This window comes from Acomys minous (assembly GCF_964271855.1).
Source record: "Acomys minous genome assembly, chromosome: 3".
NCBI lineage: Eukaryota > Metazoa > Chordata > Mammalia > Rodentia > Muridae > Acomys > Acomys minous.
Window position 1 is genome coordinate 108,301,943 of NC_140485.1, and position 14,946 is coordinate 108,316,888.

The 14,946-nt window shown below is 37.6% G+C and overlaps 1 protein-coding gene across 15 annotated transcripts in view; it reads right to left on the reverse strand.

Annotated features, from left to right (window-relative positions):
- Positions 1-13,629, reverse strand: part of TRDN (triadin) — a 355,846-nt gene extending 342,217 nt beyond the window's left edge. For 6 of the 15 annotated variants that reach the window (XM_084777411.1, XM_084777408.1, XM_084777413.1 and 3 more), the window contains exon 1: positions 13,041-13,628. In XM_084777411.1, the coding sequence (XP_084633537.1) occupies positions 13,041-13,062 (22 nt within the window). In that variant the 5' untranslated portion in view covers positions 13,063-13,628. Of the gene's footprint in view, positions 1-13,040 lie in introns of all 15 variants that reach the window. The other 9 variants (XM_084777414.1, XM_084777409.1, XM_084777410.1 and 6 more) reach the window with 5 other exon arrangements.
- Between the last annotated feature and the right edge of the window lie 1,317 nt (positions 13,630-14,946).

Below are 14,946 nucleotides of genomic sequence, written 5' to 3' on the forward strand. Positions count from 1 at the left end.
CATGCAAATATCATCCATATAACTCATTATCAGTTCCTTATAATACCCAATGAAATGTAAATGCTATGTAAATCACTGTTATTATATTTTAAAGTTAGTAACGACAAGACAAACAGTGTGCGCATATTCAGGACCAATGTCATTATCATTGAAACATCTTCCAACTGTTTAGCTTTATCCATGTGCATGAAACCAGCTGATTCAGAGTCAAAATAATTTACTTTCCTACTATGTTCTCAGTTCCTGTAGTTGCGGTTGATGTGGTTGTCCTGGGAATTATGCTGTTTGAATCTCTAATCAAAAAGATTACATATTATTTGTGATTTCCTAGTGTTGTATCTATAAATTATACATACATTCTTACAACTTCTTCCAAGTTGAGCACCGCCACCACCACCCAAAAAAAAAACCTTTTATACTTACAAACATCATTATTTTTCACCAACACACTCAATTTTTTTCTTCATTTAAAAAAGTTATGCAAATTAGTATCTCTTTTTTTAAAAAAAGATTTATTATTTATAAGGTACCTGCCTGCAGTGTTCCTGTCCACCAGAAGAGGGCATCAGATCTCACTATAGATGGTCATGAGCCACCTTGCGGTTGCTGGGAATTGAACTGAGGACCTTTGGAAAACAGCTAGTGCTCCTAACCTCTGAGCCACCTCTTCTGCCCAATATCTCCCTTTTCCACCTCCCTTCCTCAGTGAAGCTGACTTGGACAAACAACCCTCCTTTCCCATAGACACAATTATTATTTTTTAAGCTAAAGGTAAAAAAAAAAAAAAAAACCAGAAAATGGGTTACATACCACTTTAGGAAGATTGACTACTGGAAATGGAGTGGTGGTAGACAACAAATAACTGTTGCCTGATTGAGGGTCATATTATAATCAAAGTCTCATCATGATAAATAACTCTGAAGTCTAGTTTAAATTAGTGAGTGCATCAAGAAAGAGAAATGAAATATGGAAGTGCCAGCCTCCAGTCCTCAGCTAAGGAAGGGCAGGTGCAAAAGCCAAGAGAATGTTTTCATCTTTCCACTACTGTGCTCCAAGAGCAGCAGGAAGGCCCTGGACTGAGCATCGCTTCCTCACACTGGTAGCCCCTTTGCAAGTACAATGCTAGTCAATGATAAACATGGCTGCCATTAAATGTTTGTTGAGTGACCTCATCTTATGCCTTCCTATACATGTCACTTGTTGCATTGATGCATACAGAGCCTCTGTGAGGGGTCATTGCTTATAAAAGGATTAATTCTTTATCACTGGGAAGCTCTTCGAATTACATTGTTCTCTCTGTGTCTCTCCAAACACTCATTTTTGTATATACTGTAAGATTAGGTTAACTTTTTTTTTTTCCTGAAAATCCAATTGGGCATTTTAGTAAGTAGCATCGAAATCACCTTTTTCCAGCGTTTTTCAATGACAGTATAGAGGCTACCTGATTTGAGTGTTCAAAGTGTCTTTTTTTTTTTCTTACTGAATGCACCCTTTTATCATAGGACAAACTGCCATGAAACAAATATATATTGATGAAAAAATCATGGGAAACTAAAGGTATAAAACGAAAGAAATGGGCCTTTCAGCATTATTCACGGTAATGTCTACCTCTGCCTGAAAAGAAAGTTCAGTGGATGGATTGTGAATTTTATACAGTAGACCACTGACGGGCAAAAAGAGTGACACTAACTATAACTGCACACAAATGTATGACTCTTACTACCAGCATTCAATTAATAAAGGGTTAAAGAAATGGAGCCAGTGGCCCCAAGGTGAGAGCCAATGTGTGGTCAGATGTCTAAAAATAAACTTTCAGACATTCTAGAAATAGCTCCTTGACACAGCTACTGGGTATACACATATCAACCTCAACACTGCTTACTGATATATATATATATATATATATATATATATATATATATATATATATATTAATGTGTCAGTGCCTATATCTTTCACAAGAGAATTAAAATAGGATTTTGAATGTTTTCAACATGCACAAATGATAAATGAGGCATAAACTTGTAGATTGACTTGAATAAGCTATACATGTATTTAAATACCTCCTTATATAACATTAATATGAGTACTGTATGCTGTGCATCATTTTAAAATGCATTTAATTTAAATTGGGGAATAAAGCTATACTGAATAATAATAGTTCTTTTAGCTCTGAACTTGTGAGAAGTGTCTTTTTATGTTTAAGATTTTTATGTAGATGTGAATGAAAATACTTTATTATGCTCTCATTATTTTAGAATGAATTTTAATACACTATGTAGCCAAAGCTCACATACACAAAAAATAGTTTTCCCTCTCATTCTCTAAGAAAGCACTGCAGTTCCTGAGAGGAGGCAAAAGAAAGAAAAAAAGAAAAATGAAGGAAGAAGCTGAAACAGAAGTCCTGTTTAATTTCTAGGATTCACAAGAGATTTTAATCTATGCACACTAATCTACTGCACAAAAGTGCAAGAAATGTGTACACATGCTTTCCTATCTTCATTAGGTCATTTTATAGGATTTCAGAGTGCATGTAGCAGAGATTAGAAATGACAAAAAAAAAAAAATTGGCAAAGCCCAGGACAATGAAGGTTACCATAGTTTGACAGTAATATCGTATAAATGTTGGCTAATTACTAATTTTGACTTTGGGGCAGACCTAAAACGTTGTTTTGCAGTAAGTGATACCTGTTAAGGATGCTTATTACACTGCTTGCTAAAGGCTGTCAGGTTTTTTGTTTTTAAACAGCACTTAGCTGAGTTATATGGTGCTAGTAACCCAACCCGCAGTGTTGCAGAATTCCTCTGCATAGCTAGAAGCAGCTATCCCCAGTAGAAAGAGAAGGACTTCTGAGCACTTGGAATGACAACTCACTCATAACCTACATCTCCTTATGTGGCTACATCAGTTGTACATGGTCCCGATGCAGTATAAAAGAGAACATAAGCTGCTGAAGACTTCCCAGAGGACATAGACATAAGAAATGCATGATCATCACCATAAACCACAGATCCTCCCTGCGTTTTAACAACAGGCAGTGTAGTGGCCGCTACCCAGCCTGCAGGAGTGATGTGAAACCAAACACAAGCTATATTTCTTTCTTTGGACCAATAACGGAATGTGACAGGTCAAGCTTTTCTAATGATAATACATAAACTTACAGATGTACGTAACCTTTGTTCTCATCTGCCAGGTTAAGAAAAGGTACTTAGGATGTGGTAAAGGTGCCGAAAATAGAAGAGGTTCTTTTTCTTGACAAGCATGTGGGAAACTATTAGTCAACAATCACCATCATTTCCAAGTCCTTTTCCCCTTGCATGTTAGTGCATTTATGTCTCTAATGCGGTGTTACCTGAGGCTTGATATACGCAAGTTTCATGTTCTTGATATGAGTTCTTTATTATGGCTCTACTTCAGAGGATCAAGGAAGCACGAAACCTCCTTAGACAGACATGCAGAGTTGAACAGGTTACAATGTAAGACTGGGGTCAAGAAAAACAATCTTCCCTCAGCTGTGTTGGCTAGCTTCTGTAGAACTACAGCAGGCAATTCTGCAAAGAGTTTTTTTTTTTTTTCTGTTTACCCAGAACAGCTGTTTCCTTCTGTGCCTCTCTTCAAATTATGCTATCACCTCTCAACTCATTAGCTCAAGGGCACTGAAAGTAAGCCATCACCTTTCACTGAGTTTTCTCAAGGGAAAGAATGTGTCATTCCCTTTAGCTTGTGAAACTCTTTGCCTGTATTTATTTAAAGTTATCATTTCTGTTTCTTCCTTCCTGATATAAAGTTTTCAATAGCAGATCAAGGAAGACAAATGATTTATGTTTCAAGAAAATTTTATTCTACCTCAAATGGTTTTCTAATTTTTGAAATAGTTATCTGTATTTGCATGGTGACTTTGATTTTGACAATATTATATAACATCCCCAACATTCTAATCCTTTGGAATGCCTAATAACAATCTTTTGTATCAAAATAGAAGAAGTTAAGCTTGAGGTTTTTACAGTTGAGTAGTTTGATCCAAGTTTCCTGGAAGCCATTAGCAACTATACTTATTTCCATCCCATATTCTTCTTAATAGCTACAATGTAGTTAATATCCCTTTAAAACAGCAGTTCTCAAACTGTGGATTGCAAACCCCTTGAGGTTCAATGACCTTTTTACAGGGGTCACCTAAGAGCACAGGGAAACAGATATATGTTATGATTCATAACAGTTAACAAAATTATAGATATGAAGGAGCTACAGAATAACCTTACAGTTGGGGGTCACTACAGCATGAGAAACTTATTAAAGGTTCATTATTAGAAAAGTTGACAACAACTGTTTAAAAGGACTTGTGAGAAGTCAAATTTATGGTGAAGTTTATGGCTGTGTTCTCATTATCCTGAAACCTTGACAGAATATCTCCTAACAGATGTCCTTACTTCAGTTGCCAATGGAAATGTGTCTCTTCTAGCTGCACATAAAACTCATAACCAAGATATTAATTCAATGAAAAATATCAACTCACAGATAAGTTATCCTGGTGGGTCAAAAGTCTAGGGGTGGCATTAAATCTTTTATATTTTATTTTATTTATATCTGCATCCTTCCAATTAAGAACATTAAGTTTTAACTAAGATTTTCCTTTTTTGTGGCAGTCACTGATCCTGACCCATGCACTTCAGTTTTATATTGACTTTTGGAGTCTTCAGACCATCAGCTCTGACAATTATATATATATATATTGTTTCCTAATTGTTTCAAGTATATAACATATAAGGTTTTTAACTTGCGTGATAAGAAATGGTGGAATTTACTTCACAATTTAAATTTATAATCTTACCCATGTTTCCACTGGGGATTTACATTTCATATACTTTCATAGAAGCAACTTGTATGCATACTTCATAGTACAACATTTTCTCTCTGGATTTAAAATAAGAACTATCAAAAGCAATTACAAAAATGTACAAAAACAAATACTTGGGTAAATGAATGTCTTTTCAATGGCAGAAGCTTTGTTCCCATCTACCTACCAGTAAAGAGTGACAGGAAGATGAGTTACTGTGTTCCGAAGGAGTGGAGCATGGAGAACCCATCTCACTCAAGACCAAGAAACTGTCTTGGGTGATGATTTTGATGAACGTGCTACCCAAGACCTGCACATCATTAACCATGGGCCTGGAGAGAAACCAAGCAGCTAAACATGGTTTACTTTGCTACATCATAGCAGAACAGCTCAGAAGTAATTCACTCCATATACTTGATTCAAGACTTAGGAAAATTTCTGGCAAAGTACCAGAACTAGTATTTCAAGCACAACCTCGAGTCACAACAAAGAAAGTTTCTAGAAAGTTTACACTAATTGTTTTAGTCTACTAATGTCCTCTACCCTCTGCTCACATTTCCTGAGGCTTGTCCTCTGATCTTTGTCTCTTTACCCATCCTCTGATAATTATCTTTTCTAAACATCCTAGCAATCATGTTGGTATTTTCAATACTGGGTCTTGTGTCATTAGAGAAGATCGGGGCAAGAGGATCAGCTCCCAGTGGAAGTTCTTATGCTATTACAAAGCAACAACCACGATTTGCTTGTTGTTTGTTTTCAACAGCTGTTTTTCTGTCTTCATTCAAAAGAGCTGATCCAGGCACTGTGATGGTGTGAGTTCACGTCCTTGCCTCTTCCTGGCTTGGGTCTGGTGCTCCACACACATCCACAAAGCCGAAAGTGGGCTGATTAGTAGTAGCAATACAGGTATGAAAAATGGCAGAAGATTTAGGAGGAAATTTAGGTCATAACAAACAGTGGGTGAAAATAAATGAGGAATCTGAGACCCCTAGAAAGGAACAATAACAAAGTACTTAAATAAGTCTCTTAGGCAGGTTAACTCTGGACCTTATATATTTCAGCATTTCATCCTGTGGGCTGCTGGGTGTCATTTATCTCCTGTCTCTTTTTCCTTCACTTCTGCTTGCGTCAAAAGCTGCTCTTGATTTATTTGCTCTTTGGTTAGTCTATCATTTCACCTTTCTGGCAGTGTTATAAGCGATCCAAATGATCAATGTCAAAAATGGGGGCATCCTTTACTCATCTCACAGTTGTCAGGAAACTGTGATGTGTGCACACAGGGCTTAAAATGATTACGTCATTTAACAAAATCACATCATAAGTTATTCCCAATTTGAATAATTGGCTTTCAATGCTGTCTGGTCTTGTCTTCTCATTTTCAACATTGTTCTTGCTTGGTTTGCTTCATTTCAATCTGCTGCGTGTTAGAGGCCTTTGTCTGTCTATAATCATTTGTCTGTCTCTGTTATCAAACTATTATGTAGTATCCAGCCAGATATTTTTTTAAAGGTACTAAATTTTTCCATGCAAATGATCCTGTGACATGACAGTAGTTCTGTTATTTTGGATCCACATTAATAATGCTATGGACTATAAAATTTTGTTGTATCTTTGATGAAGGCACTTGGTGTTTCTACAAACTCACAAGATTGGCAGTTCACCAAAGTGCAGGCACTTACAGATGATGTAATGTACTCTTGTTTCCCCAGACAATTGTGTGTGTGTGTGTGTGTGTGTGTGTGTGTGTGTGTGTGTGTGTGTGTGTGTGAAATACTAATCCTGGTCAAATGTATTAGCCCTAACGATGAAGGCCAACATGCTACTTTGATTGACTTTTCCCTCCATGTTGTATCATCTGTCTAACCTTAGACAAAATGTTCTCACAATGACAAGGTAGTTTGATTTTAAGAGGCAGTGACAACTTTTTCTGGGAAGCCTTAGCAAAATGTATTGTCTGTTAATGTCGCTAAGTTCTCTATGTTAGTAAAATGAAGCTTCACGTATAAAGATTTTCCCCCTTCCTTGCATTTTCTCCACATGGTATTTTTTTTTTAATGCAGAGAGGGGAGAAGATTGCTATTAGGAAGCACCAAAGACAATTTTTCCCAGGGAATGGGTTTCTCCTACAAGTAGGGGGCTTGTTGGATGCAAATTGCCATTGTTCTCATGAATTAAAAGGTGGTATCTTCACCAGCACCTGCAGCAGATAACCAGTTAGTATTTAGTAGCCATGGCATTTAGTCTCTATGTATATAAATGTAATACTTAAGTACACCGTGAGATGGGCTCTGCAGCCTATAAGGAAACAGCTCATTTACACACCAAAGAGTCTCTCAAAACTGTAAATTCTGTGTCTTTGGCAGCCTGAGTTCAGGCAGGGAGATGTGGAGATATTTGATGTTTACAGAGAACAGCTCAGATCCTGGGGACAGGACTGCATTCATCATGCACTTGCCAAGGAACTCATCTTAGTTTCCTTTGAAGATGGAAATTGCTATCTTTCTGGACCAGCAACTTCACCTATCTCTGCTTAACGCTCACTTGGGGCAATGAGACTTAGCCTTTCCTATCAGAAACCGAATGTCAGTTATATCGGCCGAAGCAGGTGGTAGCCAGGGAAGGCAAAATCAACTTAACTTAAATGGATCTTCCAAGAACTTTAAGTCGGGGACCAAATTTGAAACTTCAGATTGTTTTGTGATGGTAGTCTATAGTAGCAGGATAAAGGTTTTTTCTCAAAAGTGTTATTTTAAAATGTGTTGTTAGGCAATATATACATTTTTTGTTCATTTGTCCCCAAAAGATTTTTCTTTATTCAAAAGGAGAAATAATGTTGTAATATTGTCACTAGCCTCTAAATAAGCAGGATTATGTACAACACTAAATTCTTAACTAAAAAATGATAACCATCCTTTCAAATTGATGTATCACATAAACCAGTGGTTCTCAATCTGTGGGTCATGACCCCACAGAGGTCATCTATCTGATATCTTGTGTATCAGATGATTACATTATGTATGATTCATTATAGAGCCAAATTATAGTTATGAAGTAGCAATGACAATAATAATTTTATTGTTGGTGTCACCAAAACATGAGGAACTGTTTTAAAGGTGGCAGCGAGGAATACTGAGAACCACTGACATAGACTATGTTAAACCCTCTTCTCTGCTACCCTATCTTTCCATAGTATTAAATACTGTCAACTGACTAAGCATTAGTGTGGACAACATTGGAAACGTTAAGTCTCTAATGATGTCTAAGCCTTTTTTGATAGCAACCAAATAATTTCACTTCACTTCTACACGTAAAGAGGGCATAATTTGAAACTGTAGTCACAATGGTGACAAAAATAAATAGGGAGAGCTTAAGAAGCAGCCACACTGATAGAATATTCTCCATAAAACCTAGGTGCTCACCAACTGAGGGGTAGCCAGCACTAGTAACAGTAAAAGTAGATACAGGAAAAGCTCCTTAGTGGAACCTGGCTTGGCTGGTGAAACAAAGGTAATAGTTCTGTTCATTTTCACCATAGATTTTTGCAACTTACATAATGGGTTCTTTATTCAGTTAAAAAGAGCATAAACCAAATTTCCCAACTATTTTGACAGATTGAGTATATATTATTCATGTCTTTTGTTGTTTTGTGCCTCCTACCTTTCACTGTGCCTTTTTGGGGCTTTCTTTTGTTTTTCAAAAGGTCCACTGTACAGCACTATTTAGGAAGATTTGTGTGTGTGTGTGTGTATCACAGTGCTGCTCAGGTTTTCCACCCCCCAAACACATCAAAATAAGTGCAAATAAGTGTCAGTAATTAATGTCACTTATAATTTTGATAAATGAGATGAAGTTAACTTCCATAACCATGTAACAATGAATATAAGTAAATTTTTATTTTGTCTGTTGTTAGAAACATAAAGTATATTCCAAAATCCTGTGTCTATCAATTTATATTTAGGTTTCCATTAACAACAACAGAGTATTCAAACGAAAGAGCAATTTACTTTAAATTTAGTGGATTCACTGACCTCTTGACTTCAAAGATGTTGGGTCATAGCATCAGGTGTGAGAAATTAAGTCAAGCTGTACTGGGTAATATCCCCTAGTTATCAAGAATGAGTTAGCCCCCGTCTGACTGTTTTGTTCCACCTACAGAAACAATGTACTTGGGTATGTAAAAACTCTTAGTTAAAACACCAAAACCAGCTCTTACCTCATCATAGCTAGCTGTGTATAAGTAGATGTCCCCCCTCTAAATGCGCTCAACCTTAATCCCCTCAGAAAGGTTTGGGGCCCTCACTGTTCCAATATAGCAGTCTCAGCTGGTTGAACCAAGTCTGTCTCCTTCTCTGCCTCAGTTTCCTTGTAAGAGAAAGTAAGCATCTATTAAAAATTATATTACTAAACACATTAACTATTCCTACAAATCCCTTCTTTTAGCAATAGCTAAATATTCACAGAATTAGAACAGTGAGGCACATTTCCTTCCATGGATCATTCACATCATAAAACATAATCAGTTTTAACACACTCACATCCACATTTCCGAACAATGGAATATCATTTGGAACTACGACTAACATACTATCCACATATAATTTATACGATATCTCCAAACAACAATAGTTTAAAATCAAGCTCTACGTGGCCACCTCACCTGGCACAAAGAGCAGTTACTTAGTTTCATCTAAGAGCTAGAGCTTGTCAAATTACCAGTAACTCCATCAGAAGTTTTTTAATTGCCTGATTCATAGTTCAGTAAGGCACCCACAGTGACGTATTGGTCCTTGTTTTAATGTAGTCTTCACCTTTGTGTCTTTTTGTTTGTTTGTACTATAGTGGTTCATGTAGCCTCAATTATGAACCCTCCCCAATCTTCTACTTACCACATATTTGAGGTTATTTTATTTTCTTTCTTCCTGCTTTTCTCCCTATTTTTGTTCCTTTCTTTTGTATGTTTATTTTAATCCCTCTCTTTAAGAGTCAATTCTATCTGTCATTTTATCCATTGGTTGGGTAGGTCTTGTCTGCCACTTGCTTGTTCATGTCTTTTAGTTTTTCTTCTTTCTGTCTTTCTGTCCTGGATGAGGAGAGAAATCTAATTTCTCATTACACAACTTAAACTGAAATATTTACCTAAGCTTCTCGCTGTCTCTCTGCAAGCACTGAATCTTCCATAACTATCTTAAAATGTAGTGGAATATTTATGTGGGCTACACAAGAGGGCACCTAACACTGGTACTTGCCTGTGGATCTCTGGGTTTCTGCAATGTGAGGAGAGTCCTATTTAAAGCCTCTGACCTCAGCACCAGTTGATTCTGCACCAGTCTGAGCCTAATGTCAGGTACTTGATGTAGTAAGTACCTAGTGTAGATACCCGGCAGCCACCCAAACTAACTCAAAGTATCATACAATGAGAGGAGAGATTCAAATTCACGGTCTTTCACCCTGAACTGAAGCTAGAACCTACTCAATCCAAGCACTTTTTTTAGCCTTACTCAACCTTTGCTTTATTCTTTATAAATGACAATAAAAGCAGTGTCTTATTAGGATGCTGGGAGTGTTAAATGAACACTTGAGAAGTCTAGTATCTTAAGTCTTCAAAACACATATATTGAGTGGATATTATTATTACCATTTTTATCATGGCTGGAATAAAGGGCATTGTTTCCCTTTGAGTTCTGCTTCATCTAGTACTCTCCACCTGGAATGCTGTTCTATACAAGCAAGGTTTTCTTTTTCCCTCTAGATGAATTATCCAACTTGTAACATCAATAGAAAAATATATTCAAAAGATTCAGTAAGCTTGGTAAATGTGCCATGCACTCAAGGTGAATAAGCTAGGGTACCAGACTGTGAACTTTCTTAATTAGCATGGCCAAGGAAGATAGACACTTAGAGCCAATGTGTTACCAGCCTTCAAAGTACTTACTCTTGTTCTTACTTCGTTTAAATCTAAAATATGTTTGCTTTTCATATTCAATGAGTAAAAAAATGAGATGGATAAATAGTATGAGACTACTAAAGCAAGGCTTATACTTCAGTAATTTGCCAAAAAGTGGTTATAAGGAAAATACAGTGGATGAAACAAAAGACATCTGAAGGCTGAGAAAACAACCAGAAACAAAACCTTTGCAAAAGAGCTCTTTAATGAAATACAGGAAGGAAGGAAGGAAGGAAGGAAGGAAGGAAAGAAAGAAATGAAGGAAGGAAGGAAAAAAAGCTGAAGATTAAGAGGGAATTACAAAATTACAAACATGAAAAGTACAAAATCCTTTGGAAAACCAGGGAGAATAACTTTGGTGCTAACCACAAGAGAGAAAGATTCATGGAGTTGGCAATTTAAGTTTCTCCTGAGAAATAACAAATTATTGGAGGAAGGGAAATAGTACAGATGTATCAGGTGACACAGACCCTACCAGGCGTGAAGAGCAACACATGGGAAATGCTCCTTATCCAGAAATTATACGCTGTGCTCATATAATCAGTTCAGATTTACTAAGTTGCTTTTTATGGGTCCCACCACAGAGGCTTAACAATATCTTTCATCTCCCTACAGGTCCAAATAACTCAATTTCAAAACAACAGTCCTCTCATAAATAGGGATCCAGTGCAAATGTTTATAGCGCATGCTCTGTAATTAAAGAGAATGATTGGCCAGCTGATGTCTGGACTCAGCAGAAGCCCAGGCTCTGGGCAAAGGCTGACGGGAATGGTCCGGGGTGCTTAATAACTTGTGCAGAGATAAGCAGGACATTTTTATAGACAGATCTTTTCAAGACCAACATAAGGGCCACATGACGAGTATGTTCAAAGAATAGAAAAAAAGTACTATTTATATTCATCTAGAAAATTCTGAACTAAGACTGGCAAACAGTAAATCTGATACCCTCTAAAGTAAAAGAGAAAACCCAGGCTGGCTTCAAGGGGCTGACACCAAAATCTTGGCTACAGTGGGAAAATGAGCAGGTCACAGAATATCTGTGTAACAGGTGTGTGTGTGTGTGTGTGTGTGTGTGTGTGTGTGTGTGTGTCTGAACTAGAGATCGAAATGCTACTTAGGTGAACTGTGTGAAGTCTCAAAAAAGGAAATTTGCATGTAATTCCAAAGAAACACCTAATAAGTGGGAATCTCTCAGTATTCATAGTTATTATTATTTGGGGTGTCAGACATCTCTGTAGGTGAAAAAGCAAAGCATTTTTCCCTCATAGATATTGCATAAATCTGCAGAGGAATTTACTTTCTGTATATAGATTTCCACCCACCCAAAAGACAAAACTCACAGATTTCTATCTTACAGTCTGGTTAAAAACAAAATGACATTTAACTTGGAAATTGTCAAAAGTATCACCTGCCTTGTTTCTCACCTGTGTCCTAAAGTTTTACTTCAACTAGAACCAGATTGTATTCTTTTTTAAAGGATTCCTTTATTAGTAAGAGCACGTGTGTGTGTGTGTGTGTGTGTGTGTGTGTGTGTGTGTATGTGTTTAAACTATTTTGCTACCTTGGTCATATAATTTTTAAAAAATTGTATTTTAATTGTGGTGTATGTATAGCTTCATTATAAGAACTGAAATAGAAAATATTTATTTTAATGTAAATATAGAATTCACTATAGTGAAGTGAGTTCAAGTGCTTTAATTTTAAAGTAGGATTGGGCTGAGTCTATGAAATTTCATACTTTGTCTTTGAGTGTATCTCAATAGTAAAATAAATAGGACTATTTGGAGTGCCTTTATCTAAGATGCACACATGCAGTCTGTATACTCTAGCTGGCAAGGGAAGACACGTAAGAACTCAAGTTTTAAATATGATAAGGAAAAAGCTCTCTGTCGTGTTTCCAATTTGAAACCTCACACAAAGTATTTTGTTTTTGTCATCTCCATCCGCATACATCTTATATCTTTTTTTACCTAATAAGAAAGCAGCCACCACGTTCATGACCATAGCTGTTAGCTATTTATAGAGGTGAGGGTGATGACTAAGAAATCTGTGGGGCCTCTAGCATCGTGGACAATAGTTCCCACATGCAGAATTCCGGAGAATTCTCTCCTTCCTTCCCAAGCACACTAACTTGGGAACCTCTCAGCTCCCACATTCCCAGATCTTGTGTAGATGCACAAAACTAGATATCTACCTAAAAACACCACATTTGGAGAGACCCTGTGGTTGTCACTTTACATAATGTCCCCAAGTAACAGTACCTTCTGCGGTGATCTCAGTCATGGTGGAGGCAGAAATCAGTCAGGTGAAAAGTTCCAGTCAAGTGGCACTTGCCAGAATACCTTCGGCTTGGAGAACTCTGGTAGAGGGTTAACTACTCTGGAGGAGGGTTAACAACGTGAGGGCTCTTCCTTTTCCTGGCTGTTTCTGCTGCTTTTTGTGGTCCTGTTGAACTTTGCCTCTTCTCTGCAGAGTTCTCCCCCTGGAAACAACCTCAGCCCTTTCCAGGCAGTACTTGTGGCTGAGCTAGAAGTATCAGCTTCAAACAAAAATAGCCTCATCTCCCTGGGACTCTTCAGCACTTTTTTTTTTTTTTGGCACTCTAGAGGAACACACACACACACACACACACACACACACACACACACACACACACACACACAAACAAACACCAACTCTCAAGCCCTAAAGAGACAGACAAAAATAAGCAAATAAATAAATAAATAAAAACAAATAAGTAAAAGAGAAAGAAGACACCAGGATATCTAAAATGTGCTGTCTAAACCCCCGCACTGTCTCTGAGATAATTACATATCAGGGGGGGTCTGTGTCAGAAAACATGAAATAAAGAGTTGAAAGTAATCTTATCCGAGATAGCTCAGATTTATTCTTAGTGCCTCTAATACCCAGAACATTCCTCTCTCCCTTATTTGGCTAGGGGAGGGTCATGTACTGTCTACTGCAGGCAGAGGGGAGGGCAGACTTCAGTGATTTTCTGTGTTGGTTTCTCTCGCTGCTCCAAATCTTCTAGGCAAGTGCGTTTTCAGAGGGCTGCACTTAAAACTGAAACTGCTCAATCCTGGTCACTCTTTTCTAAGCTAGTCATGTTGTAGGAAATCCATCTTTTCTAAATATTAGTCAATAAGAAGAGGGAATGTGACATTAAAACAGAACGTTGAAAAGCATGACCTCTCAGGGTTCTATTCCAACACTTAAAACAAAATATTTGAATCCACCTCACCACTGAGAGAAAGAAAAGGTGATATAAAGTTTAGAAATCCACTGCTAACATTTTAGGAACAGATTTCAGCATTTCCCTATCTGAACTTGTAAGGGGAAAAAAAAAGCTTCTAGAGGCAGCTAACAATTAGCTAAATTGCCTGATTAGCATTTCACCTTCCCACTCCTAGACAGGTGTTAATGAGCAGAGAAATATTCAATAGTTGGCGGCTGCAAGGGAAAGGAGAATCAAAGGGCATTGATAATCATAAACTTTAGCCAGTCTGAGACTAATCAAGAGCCAACTTCCCTTATCTGGTGTTTTCTTCTCATATCCAGCCTAATACATTCTTGCAGTTTGATTTCTCCCTGCCTTTGGCTGCCAGAACCTCTTGGATGTGTATGGCACTTCATAGTTCACAAAACAAAGCTCTGTCTGTTGTTTTAAAGTGTGGGGCTTAGAAGAATGCTCTGACGCCTATTTGCATAGGCAATGTCATCCTCCATGTCACCAGCTGTCTTTATTGGCCGCCTCAACTCCTGGCACAACAGAAATTGCACAGACATCAGCTGAATAAACAAACAAGTAAGCACTCATCCTTCACTGAGGAGCTAATGATTTCAGGTAGACTCATACTGTTACACAAACCCCACAGCTAGGACTGAACCTGGGTGATTGACATTGATTATTATACTGCTCACACCTTGCCTGAGAGCTAAGGCCTTGTGAAGACAGTACTGTTTCCACGTTGAAGGGATCCTTGCAAATAAAGCCGTTCACAGGACTGAATGATGCAGCAGCCTTTGGGAAGACTGAGCCAATCTAGAGGAGTGCACTGAAATCAGAGCCCACCTCACTGAGGTTCTTCCCCTCTGGATTTGAGTGTGCATAGCTCTCATGGGCTACATGTTTGAATGCTTGGCTGTTTCCAGTTAAATCTCTTTTCC